At 44.6% G+C, this 16,658-nt stretch overlaps 1 protein-coding gene across 1 annotated transcript; it reads right to left on the reverse strand.

The window, feature by feature from the left end:
* si:busm1-57f23.1 (CY domain-containing protein) lies at positions 1 to 6,375 on the reverse strand. Its single transcript, XM_020475831.2, has 5 exons — positions 6,187 to 6,375; positions 5,942 to 6,061; positions 3,316 to 3,467; positions 899 to 1,003; positions 1 to 329 (listed from the first exon to the last, which is right to left on the reverse strand). Exons 2-5 carry the CDS (start codon positions 6,045 to 6,047, stop codon positions 243 to 245), a joined length of 450 nt encoding a protein of 149 aa, XP_020331420.2. The 5' UTR covers positions 6,048 to 6,061; positions 6,187 to 6,375; the 3' UTR covers positions 1 to 242.
* Between the last annotated feature and the right edge of the window lie 10,283 nt (positions 6,376 to 16,658).

A 16,658-nucleotide genomic window follows, 5' to 3' on the forward strand; every position in this document is an offset into this window, starting at 1 on the left:
TAATGTCAGTTGAAAACAATTTTATTAGAAACAAAATCACATCAAATCCTAAAAGAAATCTAAGCAGTTTTGAAAAGTCAAGTCATTCATTGATGAAGCATTTCATTGTAGCGTAACTCTGTAGATAGTCATTGTCATGTTCAGGTAGTCAGTAGACGGTGATGACTGGTCTAGGGTCAGTGTTACTTATTACAGGAGGAAGAGGACAGATCATGTAGTTGTTGGTTGAAACTGATCTGGAGTCAGATTTGCTTTTGGCAAGAGGAGTTGGAGATCTCGTACTTTTCATTGCGAGGGTTAAACCACACCTCAAACGTACATGTCAGGCGCTGTAAAACAAACGATTACGTCACATTAATGTCAATAAACTGTATAGACACTGTGATCTATGAGGTCAATATTACATGGTGTACGGTATGTATAGCCTGAGTACCAGACCTGTCTGTGCTATTGTTACAAACGTGTCTGGGACATGACATGGAGTGGAATGATAACACAAACCGTTCTGGTACCACCAGGTCACTATATGTACTGCATACTATAAAATGGTCATTTTGTTTTACTTACGTAATTATAAGGCTCTAATGGCCAGCTCAGTATCTGCATTAAGTGCTTAAATCTCTCCATTAAAGGAAAGAACTGCTAAATCTGGAGCTTTCCAATGCAGAAGCACTTATTTCATAATTACACTTATGTAACACCACATGGCACCCTATTCCCTAAGTAGTGCACTATTCTGGTCAATAGTAGTGCACTACTCTGGTCAATAGTAGTGCACTACTCTGGTCAATAGTAGTGCACTACTCTGGTCAATAGTAGTGCACTGTATAGGGAATATAGTGCCAGTATATCCGTATAATCTTTGCTCTGTATATCCATGAGCATCAGAAAAAGTAACCTTTTTCCCCAGAACACAGGACTCCACATCTGAGTTGTGCTCTGTCTTGAGGCACTTGGTCTTCCCGATGATCACCTCGATCCTATAGTTGATCATGTTAGTCACCTGTTTGGGTCATATAAAGGAGAGCCTTAGTAAGAAACAACCATACCACCTGTTGACATCAGCTTTTTAGTTGAATAAATTAACTAATAATAAGAGATTTTTGTACAATTATATACAATTAATGTTATAAATGAATAGCAGAAGTTGTGTAAATGACTTTACCACTTAAAGGGAGGTAGTTAGAAGTATAGGACAGTGTCCCAAATGAAAAAGGTAGTGCACTCTAGGGTTAATAGGGGACCATTTAGGATGTAGCCGAGAGGAATTAGGGGACCATTTAGGATGTAGCCTAGAGTAAACAGGGACCATTTAGGATGTAGCCTAGAGGAAATAGGGGGCCGTTTAGGATGTAGCCTAGAGGAAATAGGGGACCATTTAGGATGTAGCCTAGAGGAAATAGGGGACCATTTAGGATGTAGCCTAGAGGAAATATGGGACCATTTAGGATGTAGCCTAGAGGAAATAGGGGACCATTTAGGATGTAGCCTAGAGGAAATAGGAGACCATTTAGGATGTAGCCTAGAGGAAATAGGGGACCATTTAGGATGTAGCCTAGAGGAAATAGGGGACCATTTAGGATGTAGCCTAGAGGAAATAGCGGGCCATTTAGGATGTAGGCTAGAGGAAATAGGGACCATTTAGGATATAGCCTAGAGGAAATAGGGGACCATTTAGGATGTAGCCTAGAGGAAATAGGGGACCATTTAGGATGTAGCCTAGAGGAAATAGGGGACCATTTAGGATGTAGCCTAGAGGAAATAGGGGGCCATTTAGGATGTAGGCTAGAGGAAATAGGGGACCATTTAGGATGTAGCCTAGAGGAAATAGGGGACCATTTAGGATGTAGCCTAGAGGAAATAGGGGCCATTTAGGATGTAGCCTAGAGGAAACAGGGGACCATTTAGGATGTAGCCTAGAGAAAATAGGGGACCATTTAGGATGTAGCCTAGAGGAAATAGGGGACCATTTAGGATGTAGCCTAGAGGAAATAGGGGACCATTTAGGATGTAGCCTAGAGGAAATAGGGCACCATTTAGGATGTAGCCTAGAGGAAATAGGGGACCATTTAGGATGTAGCCTAGAGGAAATAGGGGACCATTTAGGATGTAGCCTAGAGGAAATAGGGGACCATTTAGGATGTAGCCTAGAGGAAATAGGGGGCCATTTAGGATGTAGGCTAGAGGAAATAGGGACCATTTAGGATGTAGCCTAGAGGAAATAGGGGACCATTTAGGATGTAGCCTAGAGGAAATAGGGGACCATTTAGGATGTAGCCTAGAGGAAATAGGGGACCATTTAGGATGTAGCCTAGAGGAAATAGGGGACCATTTAGGATGTAGCCTAGAGGAAATAGGGGGCCATTTAGGATGTAGGCTAGAGGAAATAGGGGACCATTTAGGATGTAGCCTAGAGGAAATAGGGGACCATTTAGGATGTAGCCTAGAGGAAATAGGGACCATTTAGGATGTAGCCTAGAGGAAATAGGGGACCATTTAGGATGTAGCCTAGAGGACATAGGGGACCATTTAGGATGTAGCCTAGAGGAAATAGGGGACCATTTAGGATGTAGCCGAGAGGAAATAGGGGGCCATTTAGGATGTAGCCTAGAGGAAACAGGGACCATTTAGGATGTAGCCTAGAGGAAATAGGGGATCATTTAGGATGTAGCCTAGAGGAAATAGGGGACCATTTAGGATGTAGCCTAGAGGAAATAGGGGGCCATTTAGGATGTAGCCGAGAGGAAACAGGGGACCATTTAGGATGTAACCGAGAGGAAATAGGGGACCATTTAGGATGTAGCCTAGGAAAAATAGGGGACCATTTAGGATGTAGCCTAGAGGAAATAGGGGGCCATTTAGGATGTAGCCGAGAGGAAATAGGGGACCATTTAGGATGTAGCCTAGAGGAAATAGGGGACCATTTAGGATGTAGCCTAGAGGAAATAGGGGGCCATTTAGGATGTAGCTTAGAGGAAACAGGGACCATTTAGGATGTAGCCTAGAGGAAATAGGGGACCATTTAGGATGTAGCCTAGAGGAAATAGGGGACCATTTAGGATGTAGCCTAGAGGAAATAGGGGACCATTTAGGATGTAGCCTAGAGGAAATAGGGGGCCATTTAGGATGTAGCCGAGAGGAAACAGGGGACCATTTAGGATGTAACCTAGAGGAAATAGGGGACCATTTAGGATGTAGCCTAGAGGAAATAGGGGGCCATTTAGGATGTAGCCTAGAGGAAATAGGGGACCATTTCGGATGTAGCCTAGAGGAAATAGGGGACCATTTAGGATGTAACCTGGATAATACTGTCACCTGAGTCTCAGCGGAGATGACATTGATCAGTCTGAAGAATTTCTTGGCGTTAGACTGGGTGTTAAAGTGGTCCACAGCAGCTTTAGCAGTGGTCTGCACCTCCAGGCTCTCTGGGTCTCTGCTGAACCAGCCACCCAGAAGCTGGATGTTCTCTACAACCACAACACTCAGTTACATGGAGCTGAACATGTCTAGCAGCAAGTGGAACACCGTCACTGCGCTCACTTAGCAGTATTGCTCATTCCGGAAGATGTTTGATGGTGGGGTGGACCGATAGCGGATCGTTATACAGAGGCTATAATCACTACAGGACTAGTAAAGGGTTAGTACTACTCTAATACAGGACTAGTAAAGGGTTAGGGTTAGTACTACTCTAATACAGGACTAGTAAAGGGTTAGGGTTAGTACTACTCTAACACAGGACTAGTACAGGGTTAGGGTTAGTACTACTGTAATACAGGACTAGTAAAGGGTTAGTACTACTCTAATACAGGACTAGTAAAGGGTTAGTACTACTCTAATACAGGACTAGTAAAGGGTTAGTACTACTCTAATACAGGACTAGTAAAGGGTTAGTACTACTCTAATACAGGACTAGTAAAGGGTTAGGGTTAGTACTACTCTAATACAGGACTAGTACAGGGTTAGGGTTAGTACTACTCTAATACAGGACTAGTAAAGGGTTAGGGTTAGTACTACTCTAATACAGGACTAGTAAAGGGTTAGTACTACTGTAATACAGGACTAGTAAAGGGTTAGTACTACTCTAGTACAGGACTAGTTAAGGGTTAGTACTACTCTAATACAGGACTAGTAAAGGGTTAGGGTTAGTACTACTCTAATACAGGACTAGTAAAGGGTTAGTACTACTCTAATACAGGTCTAGTAAAGGGTTAGTTCTACTCTAATACAGGACTAGTAAAGGGTTAGGGTTAGTACTACTCTAATACAGGACTAGTAAAGGGTTAGGGTTATTACTACTCTAATACAGGACTAGTAAAGGGTTAGGGTTAGTACTACTCTAATACAGGACTAGTAAAGGGTTAGTACTACTCTAATACAGGACTAGTTAAGGGTTAGTACTACTCTAATACAGGACTAGTAAAGGGTTAGTACTACTGTAATACAGGACTAGTAAAGGGTTAGTACTACTCTAATACAGGACTAGTAAATGGTTAGTACTACTCTAATATAGGACTAGTAAAGGGTTAGGGTTAGTACTACTCTAATACAGGACTAGTAAAGGGTTAGTACTACTCTAATACAGGACTAGTAAAGGGTTAGTACTACTCTAATACAGGACTAGTAAAGGGTTAGTACTACTCTAATACAGGACTAGTAAAGGGTTAGTACTACTCTAATACAGGACTAGTTAAGGGTTAGTACTACACTAATACAGGACTAGTAACGGCCCCAGTGCATTAGTTGTTTTTTAAATGTTGATATATTTTTGGGGAATCCAGCACCCTCAGCACCCCTACTTCCCAAGGCTGTGGTATTGTTTCCCTCTTTTCCCTGTACCTTACTGGGCTCGAACCAAGGATCTTCTGTCTCACAAACACATGTGACTGCCCGTTTGACATCATAGGCAATTACACTTTTCCCTGTACCTTACTGGGCTCGAACCAAGGATCTTCTGTCTCACAAACACATGTGACTGCCCGTTTGACATCATAGGCAATTACACTTTTCCCTGTACCTTACTGGGCTCGAACCAAGGATCTTCTGTCTCACAAACACATGTGACTGCCCGTTTGACATCATAGGCAATTACACTAAAGAAAACGTACCACTTGGAAGACACGATTGGAGACATTTCAAGCAGTGAGGTTAGGAAGCTAACTCCTGTACTAAAGTAGGAGCAGTCAGTATAAACAGAACAGCAACACAGTCCAACTCCTCTGACTCATAGGAACCAGAGAGCTGAGTGGGCAGGATGGCGTCAATATTGCGGTAAAAAGGGAAAATAACCAGCCGTAAATTGAGTCACTTCTGCCTTCTGCCCAACTCAACATATGACATCAACTGCTCTGATATTTCTGAGACTCATTAATGTCTGGACAACAGACAGTTTTTTAAAACACCTTAGAATGGCATTTGGGGATTCGAAAAAAGTTGAGGCCAAAAATGTATGTACCAATTGTTTGGATTGTATATATTTTTCTTAAAGTCCAAATTGGCACCAATTCCGGATTGCCCCATTAAATGGTTCACGTCCACCAGAGCAAGCAGACTTTTAACACACTATGTCTTGTTAGTTCTGTAGACATCAACATTTTTAATGAATCATCAAATGAACTGGGTTTGGATGAAGGAATTGAACCATTTCATGATTTCCCTATTTGGGGTTCATTAGTAAAGTACACAATCATTCCAATGTCAAGTTTGTAGTTACATTTCCTATAGCATCATTCATAACACATTGTTACAACTTCAAACAGACACGATCACAACACACTAAAAGACATTACGCAGTTGAGTTTAGCATAAACAAAAAGCAACAACTTTGGATTGGATGCAGAATTATCTTAAAATGGAATCTAGTCCACAGTAGGACCAGTTAGTGAACAGGCATTAACTGAGGTAAATAACAGTAAGGTAAGATAAGCTAGTCCACAGTACTTACTCGCTGTGATAGGGTCCTCCTCTATGGGTTGAGGCTGCTCCTGTCCCTGGGCCACCAGGTAGAGAGTTGAGACCAGCGACAACAACGGCAACAACTGGGGAGCCATGGTGTTATGGTATCCTGGGGAGTTAGAAGAGTATCCTGGGCAGTTAGATGAAGCTGTTAGCTCGAAACAGAGACAGAGAGAGAGACACAGAGACACAGAGACATGGAGACAGAGAGAGACACAGAGACAGCTATATTACCAGTAGCTATCCTCTGTGGTCTGAGTCAGTTTGCTGTTGAATGAGAGAAAGGAAGGGTTCTGTATTTAGGCAGTGGAATGTTTAACCAGCCAGTTAAGTCCACACCCTCTTCCTGGCAGTAACAGCAGTAAGAGCTGAGCACTCAGTCAGCAGGGCTTTAATATAGATGACTGAGTACTGGGCATTGGGTGGGTGGGTATTATGCCAGTCAGCAGGGCTTTAATATAGATGACTGGGCATTGGGTGGATGGGTATTGTGTGGGTGTGTGTATTGTGTGGGTGTGTGTATTTTGTGGGTGTGTGTATTTTGTGTGTGTAGGGGTTTTCAAAGGTGTGGATGTTTCTATGTGAACCTAAATCACATTGTATTTGTCACATGCACCGAATACAACAGACTTTACCATCACGGACTGACTGACTAGCCCTTCCCAACGATGCAGAGTCTAAGTATATATAAATAAATATTGACATTCACCAATGCTGTTCTTCATGTTCTACTGTAGGTGACAGGGCAACATGTGTGGACTAAAACAACATAAAACTGGCTGTATCACAAAGCATGATCAAATTCATTAGCCAGCGACAGTAATTGAGAAACATTGAGAAATAGTTTGAACGATTTTTTGGGTGTCAAATTAACCAGTTATCTACCTTTCATAAGCAGCTAGCTAGTAATATCTAGTTGGTAGCATGCTAGCTAGTTAGCTCCCAAATCTTTCTAAACTAATATCTGACTAACTCAGAAATATGAAGTAATTTCTGAATGAAAGTTAACTATAAATAATAATAAATAATGATAATAATAAATAAATTCAAATATACAGTTGAAGTCGGAAGTTTACATACACTTAGGTTGGAGTCATTAAAACTTTTTTTCAACCACTCCACAAATTTCTTGTTATTAACAAACTATAGTTTTGGCAAGTCAGTTAGGACATCTACTTTCTGCATGACACAAGTCATTTTTCCAACAATTGTTTACAGACAGATTATTTCAATTATAATTGTCACGCCCTTAGAGATCCTTTTTATGTCTCTATTTTGGTTCTGTCAGGGCGTGATTTGGGGTGGGCATTCTATGTTTTTTGGGGTTCTATGTTTTCTATTTCTGTGTGTTTGGCCGGGTGTGGTTCTCAATCAGAGGCAGCTGTCTATCGTTGTCTCTGATTGAGAACCATACTTAGGTAGCCTTTTCCCACCTGTGTCTTGTGGTTAGTTATTTTCTGTTTAGTGTTTCTGCACCTTACAGGACTGTTTTGGTTTCATTTATTCAAGTTGTTGTTTTGTGTTTTAGTGTTCAGTCAAATAAAAATCATGAACAAGTACCACGCTGTGCTTTGGTCCACACCTCCTTCCAACAGCCGTTACAATAATTCACTGTATCACAATTCCAGGGGGATCACAAGTTTACATACACTAAGTTGACTGTGCCTTTAAACAGCTTGTCTGGTGCACTTCACAAAATAGATGGCGTCATGAGGAAGGAAAATTATGTGGACATATTGAAGCAACATCTCACGACATCAGTCGGAAAGTTAAAGCTTGGTCGCAAATGGGTCTTCCAAATGGACAATGACACCAAGCATACTTCCAAAGTTGTGACAAAATTTAAGGACAACAAAGTCAAGGTATGGGAGTGGCCATCACAAAGCCCTGACCTCAATCCTATAGAAAATGTGTGGGCAGAACTGAAAAAGCATGTGCGAGCAAGGAGGCCTACAAACCTGATTCAGTTACACCAGCTCTGTCAGGAGGAATAGGACAAAATTCACCCAACTTATTGTGGGAAGCTTGTGGAAGGCTACCCGAAATGTCTGACCCAAGTTAAACTAGTTAAAGGCAATGCTACCAAATACTAATTGAGTGTATGTAAACTTCTGACCCACTGGGAATGTGATGAAAGAAATTAAAGCTGAAATCACTCTGACATTTCACATTATTTAAATAAAGTGGTGATCTAAACTGACTTAAGAAAGGGAATTTTTACCAGGATTAATTGTCAGGAATTGTGAAAAACTGAGTTTAAATGTATTTGGCTAAGGTGTATGTAAACTTCAACTGTATAAGTCAACATGAGTGCAGAGGACAAGGGGCAAACTAGATGATGACATAAGTGATGATCACCTGATGCCTCATGTAGAGGAAACTCCTCGGATCCCTCATGAAATAAAATCTGCATCCTCCACCTCCACAACCACCACGCCAGCAGGGGCAGCCTCCACAACCACCACACCAGCAGGTGCAGCCTCCACAACCACCACACCAGCAGGTGCAGCCTCCACAACCACCACACCAGCAGGTGCAGCCTCCACAACCACCACACCAGCAGGGGCAGCCTCCACAACCACCACACCAGCAGGTGCAGCCTCCACAACCACCACACCAGCAGGTGCAGCCTCCACAACCACCACACCAGCAGGTGCAGCCTCCACAACCACCACACCAGCAGGTGCAGCCTCCACAACCACCACACCAGCAGGTGCAGCCTCCACAACCACCACACCAGCAGGTGCAGCCTCCACAACCACCACACCAGCAGGTGCAGCCTCCACAACCACCACACCAGCAGGTGCAGCCTCCACAACCACCACACCAGCAGGGGCAGCCTCCACAACCACCACACCAGCAGGTGCAGCCTCCACAACCACCACACCAGCAGGGGCAGCCTCCACAACCACCACACAAGCAGGTGCAGCCTCCACAACCACCACACCAGCAGGTGCAGCCTCCACAACCACCACACCCGCAGGTGCAGCCTCCACAACCACCACACCAGCAGGGGCAGCCTCCACAACCACCACACCCGCAGGTGCAGCCTCCACAACCACCACACCAGCAGGTGCAGCCTCCACAACCACCACACCCGCAGGTGCAGCCTCCACAACCACCACACCAGCAGGGGCAGCAGCTACTGATATAAACAAATGTATGTTTGTAATCTTGTCAGGTTGATCCATGTATATATCTCAGTACACTTACAGGTATATTTTTCCAGGAGTTGCAGAGGCTTGGGGAGGAAAATATGTATTCATGCTGTTGTCTAGAATCGGCACATATAACATATTTTTTCAGGATCTCCACAGAACTGGTCCAAATATGGAGCTGGAAATTGAGGTAAGACTGTGTTGCACATACAGTATATGTTAAACTGTATGTGTGATTCATCTGTATTTATAAGGAAAACCTAAATTGTGGTTTTCCATGTATCCTTCATTGTCTTTCTTTTTTTCTGTCAGACCATCAATGCCCGCATGTTCCATCTGGTGCAGAATTTGAACAGGCAGTTTTCTACATTGACACTTTTTAAATGTAATACATGTTTTATTTACTGATAGCCAGGGGCACACTCCAACACAGACATCATTTACAGATAGCCAGGGGCACACTCCAACAGACATCATTTACTGATAGCCAGGGGCACACTCCAACACAGACATCATTTACAGATAGCCAGGGGCACACTCCAACACAGACATCATTTACTGATAGCCAGGGCCACACTCCAACACAGACATCATTTACTGATAGCCAGGGGCACACTCCAACAGAGACATCATTTACAGATAGCCAGGGGCACACTCCAACAGACATCATTTACTGATAGCCAGGGGCACACTCCAACACAGACATCATTTACTGATAGCCAGGGCCACACTCCAACACAGACATCATTTACTGATAGCCAGGGGCACACTCCAACACAGACATCATTTACTGATAGCCAGGGGCACACTCCAACACAGACATCATTTACTGATAGCCAGGGGCAAACTCCAACACAGACATCATTTACAGATAGCCAAGGGCACACTCCAACACAGACATCATTTACTGATAGCCAGGGGCACACTCCAACACAGACATCATTTACAGATAGCCAGGGGCACACTCCAACACAGACATCATTTACAGATAGCCAGGGGCACACTCCAACACAGACATAATTTACAGATAGCCAGGGGCACACTCCAACACAGACATCATTTACTGATAGCCAGGGGCACACTCCAACACAGACATCATTTACTGATAGCCAGGGGCACACTCCAACACAGACATCATTTACAGATAGCCAGGGCCATACTCCAACACAGACATCATTTACAAATAGCCAGGGCCACACTCCAACACAGACATCATTTACTGATAGCCAGGGCCACACTCCAACACAGACATAATTTACTGATAGCCAGGGGCACACTCCAACACAGACATCATTTACAGATAGCCAGGGGCACACTCCAACACAGACATCATTTACTGATAGCCAGGGGCACACTCCAACACAGACATCATTTACAGATAGCCAGGGGCACACTCCAACACAGACATCATTTACAGATAGCCAGGGGCACACTCCAACACAGACATAATTTACAGATAGCCAGGGGCACACTCCAACACAGACATCATTTACTGATAGCCAGGGGCACACTCCAACACAGACATCATTTACAGATAGCCAGGGGCACACTCCAACACAGACATCATTTACAGATAGCCAGGGGCACACTCCAACACAGACATAATTTACAGATAGCCAGGGGCACACTCCAACACAGACATCATTTACTGATAGCCAGGGCCACACTCCAACACAGACATCATTTACTGATAGCCAGGGGCACACTCCAACACAGACATCATTTACAGATAGCCAGGGGCACACTCCAACACAGACATCATTTACTGATAGCCAGGGGCACACTCCAACACAGACATCATTTACAGATAGCCAGGGGCACACTCCAACACAGACATCATTTACTGATAGCCAGGGCCACACTCCAACACAGACATCATTTACTGATAGCCAGGGGCACACTCCAACACAGACATCATTTACTGATAGTCAGGGGCAAACTCCAACACAGACATCATTTACAGATAGCCAAGGGCACACTCCAACACAGACATCATTTACAGATAGCCAGGGGCACACTCCAACACAGACATCATTTACTGATAGCCAGGGGCACACTCCAACACAGACATCATTTACAGATAGCCAGGGGCACACTCCAACACAGACATCATTTACTGATAGCCAGGGCCACACTCCAACACAGACATCATTTACTGATAGCCAGGGGCACACTCCAACAGAGACATCATTTACAGATAGCCAGGGGCACACTCCAACAGACATCATTTACTGATAGCCAGGGGCACACTCCAACACAGACATCATTTACTGATAGCCAGGGCCACACTCCAACACAGACATCATTTACTGATAGCCAGGGGCACACTCCAACACAGACATCATTTACTGATAGCCAGGGGCACACTCCAACACAGACATCATTTACTGATAGCCAGGGGCAAACTCCAACACAGACATCATTTACAGATAGCCAAGGGCACACTCCAACACAGACATCATTTACTGATAGCCAGGGGCACACTCCAACACAGACATCATTTACAGATAGCCAGGGGCACACTCCAACACAGACATCATTTACAGATAGCCAGGGGCACACTCCAACACAGACATAATTTACAGATAGCCAGGGGCACACTCCAACACAGACATCATTTACTGATAGCCAGGGGCACACTCCAACACAGACATCATTTACTGATAGCCAGGGGCACACTCCAACACAGACATCATTTACAGATAGCCAGGGCCATACTCCAACACAGACATCATTTACAAATAGCCAGGGCCACACTCCAACACAGACATCATTTACTGATAGCCAGGGCCACACTCCAACACAGACATAATTTACTGATAGCCAGGGGCACACTCCAACACAGACATCATTTACAGATAGCCAGGGGCACACTCCAACACAGACATCATTTACTGATAGCCAGGGGCACACTCCAACACAGACATCATTTACAGATAGCCAGGGGCACACTCCAACACAGACATCATTTACAGATAGCCAGGGGCACACTCCAACACAGACATAATTTACAGATAGCCAGGGGCACACTCCAACACAGACATCATTTACTGATAGCCAGGGGCACACTCCAACACAGACATCATTTACAGATAGCCAGGGGCACACTCCAACACAGACATCATTTACAGATAGCCAGGGGCACACTCCAACACAGACATCATTTACAGATAGCCAGGGGCACACTCCAACACAGACATCATTTACTGATAGCCAGGGCCACACTCCAACACAGACATCATTTACTGATAGCCAGGGGCACACTCCAACACAGACATCATTTACAGATAGCCAGGGGCACACTCCAACACAGACATCATTTACTGATAGCCAGGGGCACACTCCAACACAGACATCATTTACAGATAGCCAGGGGCACACTCCAACACAGACATCATTTACTGATAGCCAGGGCCACACTCCAACACAGACATCATTTACTGATAGCCAGGGGCACACTCCAACACAGACATCATTTACTGATAGTCAGGGGCAAACTCCAACACAGACATCATTTACAGATAGCCAAGGGCACACTCCAACACAGACATCATTTACAGATAGCCAGGGGCACACTCCAACACAGACATCATTTACAGATAGCCAGGGGCACACTCCAACACAGACATAATTTACAGATAGCCAGGGGCACACTCCAACACAGACATCATTTACTGATAGCCAGGGGCACACTCCAACACAGACATCATTTACAGATAGCCAGGGGCACACTCCAACACAGACATCATTAACTGATAGCCAGGGCCACACTCCAACACAGACATCATTTACAGATAGCCAGGGGCACACTCCAACACAGACATCATTTACAAATGAAGCATGTGTGTTTAGTGAGTGCGCCAGATCAGAGGCAGGGGATGACCGGGGATGTTCTCTGTTTAGTGAGTCTATCAGATCAGAGGCAGTAGGGATGACCAGGGATGTTCTCTGTTTAGTGAGTCCTCCAGATCAGAGGCAGTAGGGATGACCAGGGATGTTCTCTGTTTAGTGAGTCTATCAGATCAGAGGCAGTAGGGATGACCAGGGATGTTCTCTGTTCAGTGAGTCCTCCAGTTCAGAGGCAGTAGGGATGACTAAGGATGTTCTCTGTTTAGTGAGTCCTCCAGATCAGGGGCAGTAGGGATGACCAGGGATGTTCTCTGTTTAGTGAGTCCTCCAGATCAGAGGCAGTAGGGATGACCAGGGATGTTCTCTGTTTAGTGAGTCCTCCAGATCAGAGGCAGTAGGGATGACCAGGGATGTTCTCTGTTTAGTGAGTCCTCCAGATCAGAGGCAGTAGGGATGACCAGGGATGTTCTCTGTTTAGTGAGTCCTCCAGATCAGAGGCAGTAGGGATGACCAGGGATGTTCTCTGTTTAGTGAGTCCTCCAGACCAGAGGCAGTAGGGATGACCAGGGATGTTCTCTGTTCAGTGAGTCTGTCAGATCAGAGGCAGTAGGGATGACCAGGGATGTTCTCTGTTTAGTGAGTCCTCCAGATCAGAGGCAGTAGGGATGACTAAGGATGTTCTCTTGATGGGTGCGTGAACTGGACCATTTTCCTGTCCTGCAAAGCGTTCTAAATTTAACGAGTACTTTTGCGTGTCAGAGGAAACGTATGGAGTAAAAAGTACCTTATTTTCTTTAGGAATAAGTAAGTAATAGTAAGTTGTAGTAATAGTAAGTTGTCAAAAATATAAAAGAGTATATTACAGTACAGAGACCCCCAAAAACCTACTTAAGTAGTACTTTAATAAGGGATTGTTTGGTGCTACCTCTGAGATCACCACACAATGTTACAATTGAAAAACATGTCCTATTTGTATGATCTACATTTGACATGCTTTGGTGGGGAGGATAGGTTTCCGCTATTGCGACAATTTCAGAATGTTACAATTTCAGGTAAAAACTCAATAACAAGTCTCAAATATTAGGAAAATGTCTGTAAGCTGTTTTCAAAAACTTGCTCTGCTCTTACCATCTATACAACGACTGTGGTGCTATACCTCTGGGGGTACCGTTCGAGACGTAGCAAGTATACAAGTTTACATTTGAGTGATGTGTAGCCATCGGTCTTTCTACAAAAAGTGTAGTAAGTGTTTCTGTGGATTAGGGAGATTTTTAGCTACGGTAAATAGATCCCTAGCAACAATGGAACACCATTTACTATGTATCATCATCATCTATCACCACCATGCTAAGGATCAACTTTAAAAGATCATCAGAGAGCTCCATTGTGCTGACATTTGCCTTTCATTCAAAGACAATGGCTGATATTCAGTCCTTTATAATGATTTATTACTAAAAACACAAGGAAGGGGTAAAATTGATGTAAAATATGTCAAATATATCACTAGCCACTTTAAACAATACTACTTAATATAATGTTTACATACCCTAAATTATTCATCTCATATGTCTACGTATATACTGTACTCTATATCATCTACTGCATCTTTATGTAATACATGTATCACTAGCCACTTTAAACTATCCCACTTTGTTTACATACTCATCTCATATGTATATACTGTACCCGATACCATCTACTGTATCTTGCCTATGCCGCTCTGTACCATCACTCATTCATATATCTTTATGTACATATTCTTTATCCCTTTACACTTGTGTGTATAAGGTAGTAGTTTTGGAATTGTTAGTTAGATTACTCGTTGGTTATTACTGCATTGTCGGAACTAGAAGCACAAGCATTTCGCTACACTCGCATTAACATCTGCTAACCATGTGTATGTGACAAATACAATTTGATTTGATTTGACATTAAAGTATTAGAACATGAAGGACAAACACTACAGCATCAATACACTATCAAACACTACAGCATCAAGACACTATCAAACATGTATCAGTCTTTCCACAACAGAGCCATCCTTATGTTTGAGGGTGCGTGTGCATGATAGTGATATAAAATATATGTCATAGTTTCCTTTTTCATGATTACAATCTAGTGAAACCCGAACCCTCCAAGATTCCCCAATAGCTGTCCCTCAACCATTCAAGACCCCCCCCCACCCCCCGGGAAGAAAATAAATAAATAAATATAATGAATTCCATTCCTCCAAGAACCCCCCCAATGCACCAACAACCAAGAGAATGAACCCCCAAGAACCCCCCAATGCACCAACAACCAAGAGAATGAACCCCCACCCCCAAGAACCCCCCAATGCACCAACAACCAAGAGAATGAACCCCCACCCCCAAGAACCCCCCAATGCACCAACAACCAAGAGAATGAACCCCCACCCCCAAGAACCCCCCAATGCACCAACAACCAAGAGAATGAACCCCCACCCCCAAGAACCCCCCAATGCACCAACAACCAAGAGAATGAACCCCCACCCCCAAGAACCCCCCAATGCACCAACAAGAGAATGAACCCCCACCCCCAAGAACCCCCCAATGCACCAACAAGAGAATGAACCCCCACCCCCAAGAACCCCCCAATGCACCAACAACCAAGAGAATGAACCCCCACCCCCAAGAACCCCCCAATGCACCAACAACCAAGAGAATGAACCCCCACCCCCAAGAACCCCCCACCCCCAAGAACCCCCCAATGCACCAACAAGAGAATGAACCCCCACCCCCAAGAACCCCCCAATGCACCAACAAGAGAATGAACCCCCACCCCCAAGAACCCCCCAATGCACCAACAAGAGAATGAACCCCCACCCCCAAGAACCCCCCAATGCACCAACAAGAGAATGAACCCCCACCCCCAAGAACCCCCCAATGCACCAACAAGAGAATGAACCCCCAAGAACCCCCCAATGCACCAACAAGAGAATGAACCCCCACCCCCAAGAACCCCCCAATGCACCAACAAGAGAATGAACCCCCACCCCCAAGAACCCCCCAATGCACCAACAACCAAGAGAATGAACCCCCACCCCCAAGAACCCCCCAATGCACCAACAACCAAGAGAATGAACCCCCACCCCCAAGAACCCCCCAATGCACCAACAAGAGAATGAACCCCCACCCCCAAGAACCCCCCAATGCACCAACAAGAGAATGAACCCCCACCCCCAAGAACCCCCCAATGCACCAACAAGAGAATGAACCCCCACCCCCAAGAATGTGTACCAACACCTGCACGGCATCAGCCTCAGGCAAACCGCCAGTAGTTGTAAAAACACGGCCACTTAGTGTCATTCAAATGTACTTCTATTATGATTTATTTAGAATTTTCTTTCCTTTATCTTTTGACCGTCACTCCACTCCCACTTGTCTCCAATTCCACATACCAACCCTCAGCTTCCCTCAGCCCATACCATCTATCTCCAGTTCCACATACCAACCCTCAGCACCTCCCATCTATCTACAGTTCCACATACCAACCCTCAGCTTCCCTCAGCCCATCCCATCTATCTCCAGTTCCACATACCAACCCTCAGCCCATCCCATCTATCTACAGTTCCACATACCAACCCTCAGCTTCCCTCAGCCCATCCCATCTATCTCCAGTTCCACATACCAACCCTCAGCCCATCCCATCTATCTCCAGTTCCACATCCCAACCCTCAGC

Source organism: Oncorhynchus kisutch, linkage group LG23 (assembly GCF_002021735.2).
Source record: "Oncorhynchus kisutch isolate 150728-3 linkage group LG23, Okis_V2, whole genome shotgun sequence".
Lineage (NCBI taxonomy): Eukaryota > Metazoa > Chordata > Actinopteri > Salmoniformes > Salmonidae > Oncorhynchus > Oncorhynchus kisutch.

What these genes read in the sequence shown, in the direction of transcription:
- si:busm1-57f23.1 (XM_020475831.2), bottom strand. Translation starts at nt 6,047, where the DNA reads ATGGCTCCCCAGTTGTTGCCGTTGTTGTCGCTGGTCTCAACTCTCTAC. An exon ending in GGAGGACCCTATCACAGCGA is followed by an intron (nt 3,468 to 5,941) that starts GTAAGTACTGTG and finishes TTGTGGTTGTAG; the next exon opens with AGAACATCCAGCTTCTGGGT. An exon ending in CCTGTGTTCTGGGGAAAAAG is followed by an intron (nt 330 to 898) that starts GTTACTTTTTCT and finishes TTTGTTTTACAG; the next exon opens with CGCCTGACATGTACGTTTGA.